Source organism: Hesperophylax consimilis, chromosome 3 (genome assembly GCF_061612785.1).
Source record: "Hesperophylax consimilis isolate HC1 chromosome 3, BYU_Hcon_1.0, whole genome shotgun sequence".
Lineage (NCBI taxonomy): Eukaryota > Metazoa > Arthropoda > Insecta > Trichoptera > Limnephilidae > Hesperophylax > Hesperophylax consimilis.
The window spans coordinates 40,463,370-40,474,001 of NC_142838.1; the positions used below are offsets into that span (position 1 = coordinate 40,463,370).

At 37.3% G+C, this 10,632-nt stretch overlaps 1 protein-coding gene across 1 annotated transcript; it reads right to left on the minus strand.

Moving 5' to 3' along the window:
• Positions 1–3,105: 3,105 nt before the first annotated feature.
• Nup43 (nucleoporin 43) lies at positions 3,106–6,001 on the minus strand. The gene is made up of 3 exons (XM_089651139.1): positions 5,462–6,001; positions 4,488–4,662; positions 3,106–3,846 (listed from the first exon to the last, which is right to left on the minus strand). The coding sequence occupies exons 1-3, from the start codon at positions 5,812–5,814 to the stop codon at positions 3,301–3,303; spliced, it is 1,074 nt and encodes a 357-aa protein (XP_089507265.1). The 5' UTR covers positions 5,815–6,001; the 3' UTR covers positions 3,106–3,300.
• Positions 6,002–10,632: the final 4,631 nt, after the last annotated feature.

Sequence of the window (10,632 nt, forward strand, 5' to 3'; positions counted from 1 at the left end):
GTTCATTATTTACCACTTTGCACAGAAATCACTTCAAAAGTATTAATATATTATAGTAAAGTGTTATATTACAAATACAATATGGCTGCCAGACAATTTCCCTTCACCCTAGATTTAGCTTCAATGCCATTAATACAAAATCATACTAATGTTCTGTCCAGGGATTTGAAGGTTCGTGGGTTGTTCAATGTTCAACAATGTTTAAGCTTTGTGCTTGGTAGACATTGAGTATAATAATTATGATGTACCTATCATGATAAATATTAATAAAATGAAAATAGAATAAATATAAAAATGTTAGTTACTACGCCACTGCATCATTTTTTTCATGAAAACAATTATAATAATATACAATAATACTGATGTGTTATTTTCCTGTAAATAAGTGCTTCATAGAAATCATGTGGTGATTATTTTCATACTGAAAATATATGCTTTTGTCAGCAGAGATGTGCAAAATGGGTACCCAAAACCATTTGAAATGCAAAATGGAAATGGGTCAAAACTTTTCCATTTGAAAATGCAAAATGGTTTTTAGAAAAGCATTTCAAATGCAAAATACCTATTTTCAAAATGCATTGAAAATGCAAAATGGTTTCTCAGGTCAAACAATTAAAATAATTATAGAATTTTTAAACAATTTTGTCATTTAATAATGGACATCAATGTAGAACAAACATATTTCATGATGGTAAATCCAAAAACACCACGACCATAAATATACCACTCTCACCACGACTACAGATTATGAAACCACAAAAAATTTGCGCGGGACTAATGTTGCCAACGTAAAAACATTGAAACTGCTATCTAACATTTAATATTACAGCATCATGGCCCCATGTTCAGTATTTAAATCAGTATTTTTTGTAATGGTATCACTCAATTGCCAGGGCTCCTACCAGGGAGCAACTTGACAAATGTAAATTATCTCTCATAGCGAGGTTGAGGACCGACTGATATTTGGGGCTTATGAAAAAAAGATGAGTGGAGATAGTAGGAAGAATGTTGCAAAAAAGCATTTAAAATGGAAAATGCATTGAGAAAAGCATTTAAAATGCAAAATGGTTTTTAGAAAAGCATTTAAAATGCAAAATGGAAAATACCCATTTTGCATTTTGCATTTCCATTTCAAATGGATTTATTTGAAATAAAGCACATCTCTGCTTTTGTGACACTTCACCAGAGCCTCTTTGTATTGTGTGCAAACAGGGGGTTTTATATTGCGACTGATTGTGAGACAGGTTAAGGCAGGGCCGCAGGAAGGGAATTATTATTATTGTACGACAGATTATTCATCTAATTACAGGACAATCTTCTCATTCTGACACTCTTTTAACATCTGGGAAAATGCAAAATTTCATTCAACAGCACCATTCCTCGTGTCATGTTGTGCTACATCTGTTCTGCCGTGTGGTATTTTGAACTAGTCGTGGCGATGCGACGAAGACGGCTGAAGTTTTCAGGCACATATAAGTCATAGCATTCCAAAAGGAATGGGCTATCAATAGAGTTCTGAATTATATTAAAACTATGTAATTTGATTTTTGATGTCCGCTGGATTTCGAATTAACGAGGTTCTACTGTATTTTGTAAGTAGATTTGCGTAAAGTCTGGTTTCTATACTAAATCTATTTGTTGCCTCAAGTTAGTCTATATAGTGCATGAACCTCAGATTAGTTCCATGCAACTGCTTAGACGTACCTGAGGATTTTTTTCTGGGTTTGTTTCGTCATATTAATATATTTCGTTTGATGCAGAGTCCACGCACCACTAGCATACTCCAATATAGTGCGAATCTTGAAGAGGCCTGGTAGCTCGTTCCATATGCATGTTCTTAATGTTTGAGAATAAGCAGAGATAAGTTTGCATGACTTAAAATAGGTATTCATTATTTCTTTAAGAATGCTGACATGTCAGCCATTTACACCATTGTTAACAAGTCTATCAACCTACTGAAAGTGTTCGTACGCGAGTTGGCTCCATCTATAATTGCACTGGGAAGAAATTACGTAAGTACTATTTTATTGCAGCAAAACAAATTTTGATTTTTATAAGTTGGTGCAAAATATGAAAACTGAATAAAATGTTTTTAGGATTTCATGAATCTTTAGGTGGATCGCCGTCCCCCAAAAATTGCTGCCGAAGGTCAAGTGTGCAAAATTTCATCAATCTTGGAATAAAACAGAACTGTAGATTTGTATATAAAACAAAGCATGCCGCCACAGACAATCTTCTCTATAAATATATAGAAGAATATATCGAGGGCTTAATGTCAGACAACGCTATCTACAACAATTCTAGGCTTTAAATAATATTTATTGGTATGTATGTCCTTTTGTAGATAGTGTAATTTGACTTTGAGCCCTTGAAATATTTGTGTTTTTTTATGTAAATAACATTGTTTGTTTTAAGCCCTAAAATTATTTGTAGAAAGCATTGTTTGACATCATGTAGGTAGGTATATATAATATATAGATGGATGCGTCACTCTTGTTTTCCGAGTTTATCGCAGCAGATAAATGCAGCAAATACAATAAACAGGAAACAGTATCATTTGATTTATTAGCACCGATATGATTTATGTCACGCTTGATCAGTGGAGGTTTCCTCAAAATTACATTGCATAAGAAAATAAGACAAATTTGTACTATAATCAATCCTCTTAACTAATACTGCCCGAGAGTAAGTCCGAAATGAATGTCATACTTGCATTATGGAATTCAGTATCTATGGGACTTTCTGTTCTAAGAAATAATTCACACCAAACATACTTGTGGCCCTTCAGCTGTAAACTATTTGAGTGTGCAAACTTTAGGTGTCTGTTAGTTGCCCAGGTGCGCAACGACTCTGAGATGTGTTAACACCAACTTTGTGCAGAATATATTTTGCAAGAACCAATAGATATTTTCTGTGATTATTGTGTTTTAAGTTGTTATTAAAATAAGTTAATTACTGAAGACGTTACTTTATTGTACAAAGAACGAAAATTTTCTTGCGTAAATTCAATAGCCACAGTTGCCTAACTGTATCTTGTTGCTAGGACACTAATCTCTTGTGCAGTGATATTATGGTTAAAATAACTATAGATCTACTAGGGGAAAAAATATATAATTAAGGAAAAGATCCACATAGGATTTACGGATTAGGGAATTTTATTCTCCCCTTTTTAAGCTCTGATTGAACTCCCAATGAGACAGGCCACAGACCGCCAATGTGCTTAATATTCAAAGAGGATTATAAAATAAAAATAAAATGTAAGAAAAGACAGTTTATCATAAATATAAGACTCGCAATAAATCATGTGTAGACATTTTTAATAATGTAAACTGCTTCATTGTCGCAGCCACATAAAATCATATTTTTATTACAGTCAATAGAGTTGATGGGTTTATGTAGATCTGTCATCAGCGAAGTCACTTCAAGGTTATCTCTGTCTTCATCGCTCATCAGCCACGGGTTGACGGTGGACTCGTTAAACGAGGCTGTCGCGTTTGTCGTTGAAGTGATTTGTTTCATCATGGTCGACGTGTTCCAATGCCAGATTTCTCCGCCGGCCGAGCAGGTGAAGAGTCGTTGGGGATGATCGGGATGGAATTGAATCTCGGAGACAGCAGCGGAATGCGCATTAAGTAGGGATGCTGGGTAGGTGTTAACACGAAGGTCCCAGACTGCTAGGGCTCCATTCTCGCTGCCTGCCAGCACCAGGTGGCGCTGTGTTGGGTGGTGTACGACGCTGGTGGCAGCCACCTGGTCTCCGCTCAGCAGGAAGGTGGTCACCGGGTTGTTATTCGGAGATCGCAAGTCCCAGATCTTCATTTGTCCACGCAAATTGCCCGTTAATACCTAAAAAGTATTAATTATATCATTAATTCAGGGCTAACCAAAAATCAGGATTTAAAAAATTGCAAACATGCAGAAGTAAAAAAACATAAATGTATGAATGTAAACTATTGAAGTGTAATCTATACCGATTGCACACCGGTACATAGTCGGGAAACACGCCAAACGCACGCCCAACATATGTATACGGTTAACACTTGTCACATGAGAACGGGTTGCTTCTACGACTCGTTCTTGAGTTAAACAGCTAGGCTGTTAATGTTAAATACGCCCACAACACAGCGATATCTCTTCAGTGGATTTAGCCCACAATACCTGGATATGAAGGTGAGGTTTTGGACTTACCAGTCAGTAGCGTTTTCAATCACCTTAGCGTCATAATCACCTTGTAGCCTGTTTGAACCGTTTAGGAATGTGCTGTTTAGCATTGTTTTTAAAATAAAAAAATTATGAATGAAAATATTTAAATTACAGATTTTTTGAACGATGATCAGAAGCGGAAAAATTAACTTTAATTATATGTTTTATGGTATCCACAGCATGTTATGTATGAATGGTTTAATTCTAATAATGGTTTGTTGTGCATATCCATCACATCCCTTGCTTCTATTTATTATGTATGGTTTGGTAAGATTGTAAGTCACCTCATTGTGCTTGAGGAAGCAGACGCAGTGCAGCGAGCAGCTGTCTGCTGTGTGGATGGTGCGGATGGGCTGCGGCTGGTGCGAGGTCAGGAAGTTAAGGCGCCCGTCTTCGCCGGCGCTCGCCATATCACCGTCCATCACGGCGAGGGCAGTGCAGGCGGCCGGGGAGCCGTTGCTGATGAAAAAACATAAAAAAATCTTAGCTCTAGGTGTTTCAAACTCCATCACAATTGATGACAATGATGACCATAAATCAACAAACTGTGACATGAACTTTTAACAAACTACCAGATAAAACACCGGATTACATGCATTCAAAATGCCAAAATCATGCAAATAATGATGTTATGTAACCATAATAATAAGAAAACTTTCATGGTCAAGGTATAAGGCTCTTGACTAGCAATCCAGAGGACGCAAGTTCAAATCTCGGTGTGCGCAAGCAAATTTTATTTGATTAATTTGTGTAATTTCACAATTCTTTCATTTTGAATAATATATTATAGTGTATTTGCGGAACGTTCCAGAGTGAAAGATACTCTCAGTATCGCCCTGATGCAAGACCACCATTCAGAATTGAAATGTTCTTTGAAATGGCTTTTGCCATGTTTGGTGGATAGGTACTTCCGCTTCCCTATCTACTTCCCCTACCCACTACCTTTAGCCTAACAACAAACCCTAATTGTGTATGCCATCGATTTACTAGGTCCAGACGGTTGGGAGCAGTTTGGACTCTTGCGCGGGATTCATATAAAAATGAAAAAAAATAATGCTTTGCAAAGTCACCGGGATTGTGTTGTAGCCAACGGCCATTTTCACACAACCCTTCGCCTTATTCATTTTCCTATGAACCCAGACAGTCATAGATCTGTGTATAACTTTCCTGAAACCTTCTTCAGAGCGGCATTTTTAATGGTGTGTTTACGCAAACCTGTAGAATCACCATCATAATTGTGTAGTTAGAAAATACTTACTCATAGTAGTGCAATTTGTCCCATGTAAGTGTTTCTTTGAACGGTGTCGACTTTTCATAGTTACTGAGGGTTAACAGTTTTACAAATCCATTTGATGAAGATGTCACCACATTCAGTCTGTCAACAAATTTTAGTTCGGTAACATCTCCGTCAATTTCAAATTTGTTCACAACTTTGGGGTAATCTGCACCTTCCTCTTCAAAATTAGATTCGAAAGACCACAATTTTATAGAATTAACGTCGTTATCCCAACTGCCAGTCAGAAAAGAAGTTGATTCGCTGTGTTCGTCCGGTACCCATCTTACTCTGTTTACTTTTTCGGAAACGAAGGTGCCTTGAATACCGGGAGACATTTTTATAAAAAAACAATTATTTTCAATTTAAATTTAAGCATACGATTGAATTTCTTAATCCAATAACAACAAATATTCAACTGCGATCGGTAACGAAACTTGTAGGAGTTTTGTAGGTTATATTGTTTCAAAAACTTGATGCTAAATTGTTGCCATTTGCCATAACGGGCGCGCGCTGTCAAAATTCAGTGATGCCACTAGAGAAAATGATGAAAACTAAAGCTGGTCACACGCTACATTTTTTTCCCCAATAAAGTGAACGAAAATATGACAGGAATATACTATTGGTATTAAAAACGCGATAATAACGAATTGAACTAAGTTTTTTTAACATAATATAATATGATAATACCAAGTTATTAATATATATTTTTTGTTTTACTAGAAACAAAGAAAGTATAAAGTGGTTAAGATTATTCAGAAATAACAAATAATATATTTTATTGACTTCGATGCCTTTACGATGTCTTTCAAAATTGAATAACTTTAATATGATTTGAGATTTTCACTGCCAATAAATGCCGTGTATACAGCATAACAACATTCTTTGGTATTATTTGCTCTAAATTGCAATCAGAATCTTATAGTATAGATTAGCTAAATTCAATTCCCGTCTAGTTTTCTATAGAAACTTTACTTAGATGTAATTTTTCTCTTTAACCTTCAGACCCCAGAATGAACGAAATTTATTCCCGGAAGTTAATAATCGAAATTCATATTCCAGGATATTCAATACCGATATGATTTGAGAAATTCACGGCCAAAAGGATTATCGTGTTTAAATTTTGGGTTATTATGCCGTTTTGCGCCTACTCCTTCTTTAACCAACGTTTCGGATAGCGTTGTGTCCATCATCAGAACAAATGTATAGATTGTGGAAAAGTTTGTGTTTATGTAGTATGTAAAAGTGATGCCGGATTTGCAAGCATTACTCCCAGGGCCGAAAATTCAGTATAAGTGAAATTAAAGTGGTTTTCAGCGTTTCGTTTTGGTGAAACCGTCAAGTAACGGATAACAAGAACTACAATTAAGCTTAGCCCCCTCGTCCCTATTGATAATATTAATGGAGTTTTGTAGATTTCAATTGCCTCCGTAATTAGGCGAGCTCGATGCGTTTAGGTCTTCCCAGTATTTCAGGAGCGTATACAAAGTAATTGATGGTTTTAATGAAGTGCTCGGCAGTTGCCGATTTGTCCAGATAACCGAGTTTACACGTTCGAAAGCGTTCTGAGATTACCGATCATTAGGGGTACGTAAATTTCGTTTTTACGAAATAGATGCTATAAAAGCGAAATCTGCATTTTATTTGCGATAAAAGCGAAATTTGAAAATTAAATACATTCACACCTTTTTACGTTACGTGCTTTCAAATGTTGATCAGACGCACTAACAATTATTACAACTCTGTTCAAAACAGACAGAGACGGCAAAAGTTGTTGCGTAGATGAGGAGCGAGCGTATTGCGGGATCGTGTTTTGGTAGGCGCGAGCAATTGCGCCTAAATATTCGAGTTCTGGTTTGCTTCTTAGCTAAGAAGTAGTGCAGATTGCAGGATCGTGTTTTGGTAGGCGCGAGCAATTGCGCCTTTAAATTCGAGTTCTGGTTTACTGCTTAGCTAAGAAGTAGTGCAGATTGCAGGATCGTGTTTTGGTAGGCGCGAGCAATTGCGCCTTTAAATTCGAGTTCTGGTTTGCTGCTTAGCTAAGAAGTAGTGCAGATTGCAGGATCGTGTTTTGGTAGGCGCGAGCAATTGCGCCTTTAAATTCGAGTTCTGGTTTGCTGCTTAGCTAAGAAGTAGTGCAGATTGCAGGATCGTGTTTTGGTAGGCGCGAGCAATTGCGCCTTTAAATTCGAGTTCTGGTTTGCTGCTTAGCTAAGAAGTAGTGCAGATTGCAGGATCGTGTTTTGGTAGGCGCGAGCAATTGCGCCTTTAAATTCGAGTTCTGGTTTACTGCTTAGCTAAGAAGTAGTGCAGATTGCAGGATCGTGTTTTGGTAGGCGCGAGCAATTGCGCCTTTAAATTCGAGTTCTGGTTTACTGCTTAGCTAAGAAGTAGTGCAGATTGCAGGATCGTGTTTTGGTAGGCGCGAGCAATTGCGCCTTTAAATTCGAGTTCTGGTTTACTGCTTAGCTAAGAAGTAGTGCAGATTGCAGGATCGTGTTTTGGTAGGCGCGAGCAATTGCGCCTTTAAATTCGAGTTCTGGTTTACTGCTTAGCTAAGAAGTAGTGCAGATTGCAGGATCGTGTTTTGGTAGGCGCGAGCAATTGCGCCTTTAAATTCGAGTTCTGGTTTACTGCTTAGCTAAGAAGTAGTGCAGATTGCAGGATCGTGTTTTGGTAGGCGCGAGCAATTGCGCCTTTAAATTCGAGTTCTGGTTTACTGCTTAGCTAAGAAGTAGTGCAGATTGCAGGATCGTGTTTTGGTAGGCGCGAGCAATTGCGCCTTTAAATTCGAGTTCTGGTTTGCTGCTTAGCTAAGAAGTAGTGCAGATTGCAGGATCGTGTTTTGGTAGGCGCGAGCAATTGCGCCTTTAAATTAGAGTTCAGGTTAGCTGCTTAGCTAAGAAGTAGTGTATGTTGGCGTCCGTCCATCTCTTGTCTTCATCTTTCAATCAGTCACTCGCTCATGAGCGTATCGTATAGTTGTGTTACTAACGTCAATATGGGCCACTTGAAAGTAGAATTATCTGAACGAGTAAAAAATTTCAAAGAGGATGGCTTGTATTTAAGCGGTACTAACATCGTAACGTGCAAATACTGCAACGTGCATTTGGAAGGAGAGAAGTTATATACTTTGAAGAAGCATACGACTTCTGTTATTCATTTAAGAAAGAAATCTGATCCTCATCCTCAACCAGGGTCCTCTGGAATAAAAAGGCAATCCACAATAGTTGGTGCTTTTGAAGTGCAAAAGCGTGCCAAAACGGAAAAAGAGGAATTTGTGCTTGGCACTGTAAAACTGTGTTTGAAAGCAAAAATTCCGTTGAATGAACTAGATCATCCAGCTGTTCGCAGTTACATGGAAAAATATGTGCCTGGCTCGGGTAACCTGCCTTCTGGAGATAATTTGAGACGTAAGTACGTACCATAGTGCGGTGTTTCGGAGAAAGATGAAGTGAAACAAAAACTAAAGGATCAGCCTGTAGTTGTGGTGGCCGACGAAACTTCTGACAAACAAGGCAGATGTGTCTTTGCAGTTTTACTTAAAACTGTCTCTTCAGAACCACAGCAGTCTTGTTTTTTAGCAAGTGTAAATTTTTTAGACACTGTCAATGCTTCCACTTGTTCTCAAGCAATAATTGATACTTTGAAAGAATACGAAATTCAATACTCTCAAGTACATGGTTTAGTGTCTGACTCTGCAAGGTACATGGGTGCATGTTTCAACTTGCTAAAAATACTACCGGGTGACCATGCACTGCATTTTCAATGCTGGGCGCACGAAGTGAATCTTGTGGGTGACATTTTTATAAAAGAATTTGGAACTGAAATCTATTGTGGCCAAGACAAAGTCAGCCTTTTTGCATTCCAGAAAAATGAAAAGTTCCTATTTAAACTTTCTACGACAGCATGCTCCACAATTAACTCCAAAACTTTACCCTACGCCTGTTGTAACCAGGTGGAATTCTTGGTTTAAATCTGTGATTTATGTGAATGAGTATATGCAGCAAATTATCGATTTTCTTAATGAATACGAAGACGACAATTCTAGCACTATTTCCCTTAAAGAATGTTTTGAAAATGACATTCTAACCAGTAAAATTCAAGTTGAACTTACATTCATATTAGAATTCTGTCCGAAAATTATGAAACTAATTGACAATTTAGAAGGTTCAAACTATTCGTTTGCACACATTTTGTGTAGTAAATTAGAAGATTTGAAGTCCTCTCAATGTGAAGGCTCTTTTGGCGAAAAAACAATGAATATTTTTTCAACCGAAAATTCTATCGATCACAGCATGATGTTGAAGACAGCAGCTCAAATGATAAATTGTTGGTACACATGGGGGGCCGAATCCAACAAATGAGTGCCACAAGCGCATTGGCAGATTATTTTGTCCATCGGAAGCAGCAAATGTGCCCTCTTCTTCTGTCAATTCCATAGTGGAAAGCTTCGCAAAAATTCCGTTTTTCAAAAGTGTACCACAAGAAGAACTAATTGACGGGTACTCTCATTTTCACAGACAATTACTTCGATTGGTCGGCCAAGAAGCTCCTGTGGATGTAATGCAAGTTTTAGTTACATCAAAATCTTGCTACCCTGGATTTGCAAAAGCAGCTATTCAATTGCCCTGTCAATAGTGTTGATGCCGAGAGGTACTTTAGTATATAAAACATTGTCGTAACTGATCGCAGGCAAACAATCAAATTTAGAAATTACAACAATGCTAGCCTTTAATTGAGTTTTTAACACTGTATTTTTTTTGCGAAATAAATGCGAAATTTTCTATTTTGAGTTTTTTTAAATGCGAAATCACGATTTTTTATTTGCGAAATTTACGTACCCCTACCGATCATCCCTTCCATCCTCACACTTTATCAACATAATATAAGGACAAACACATATATTATAATGTACTTATATGCCTTAAGCTATCGGGTAAAATTTTTAATCAGAAAGTTAGGTACGAGAGTTAGGTAGGTACTCACTCTGATCGGAGGACCACTTTCGGTCTTTCAATTTGAGTGTTAATTTTCTTCATCGCCGGATAACGAGTTTATGACAGGGTTCACTAATTGCTGATGGAAATTGCAGTGATCTAATACAGTGGCACACGAGCCAATTCTAAGCACTAATATTTTATGAATATCTTCTA

Coding starts and splice junctions, on each gene's coding strand:
- Nup43 (XM_089651139.1), bottom strand. CDS start 5,814: ATGTCTCCCGGTATTCAAGGCACCTTCGTTTCCGAAAAAGTAAACAGA. Junction 4,663..5,461: donor GACAAATTGCACTACTATGA/GTAAGTATTTTC, acceptor TTTTTTCATCAG/CAACGGCTCCCCGGCCGCCT. Junction 3,847..4,487: donor GCTTCCTCAAGCACAATGAG/GTGACTTACAAT, acceptor AATACTTTTTAG/GTATTAACGGGCAATTTGCG.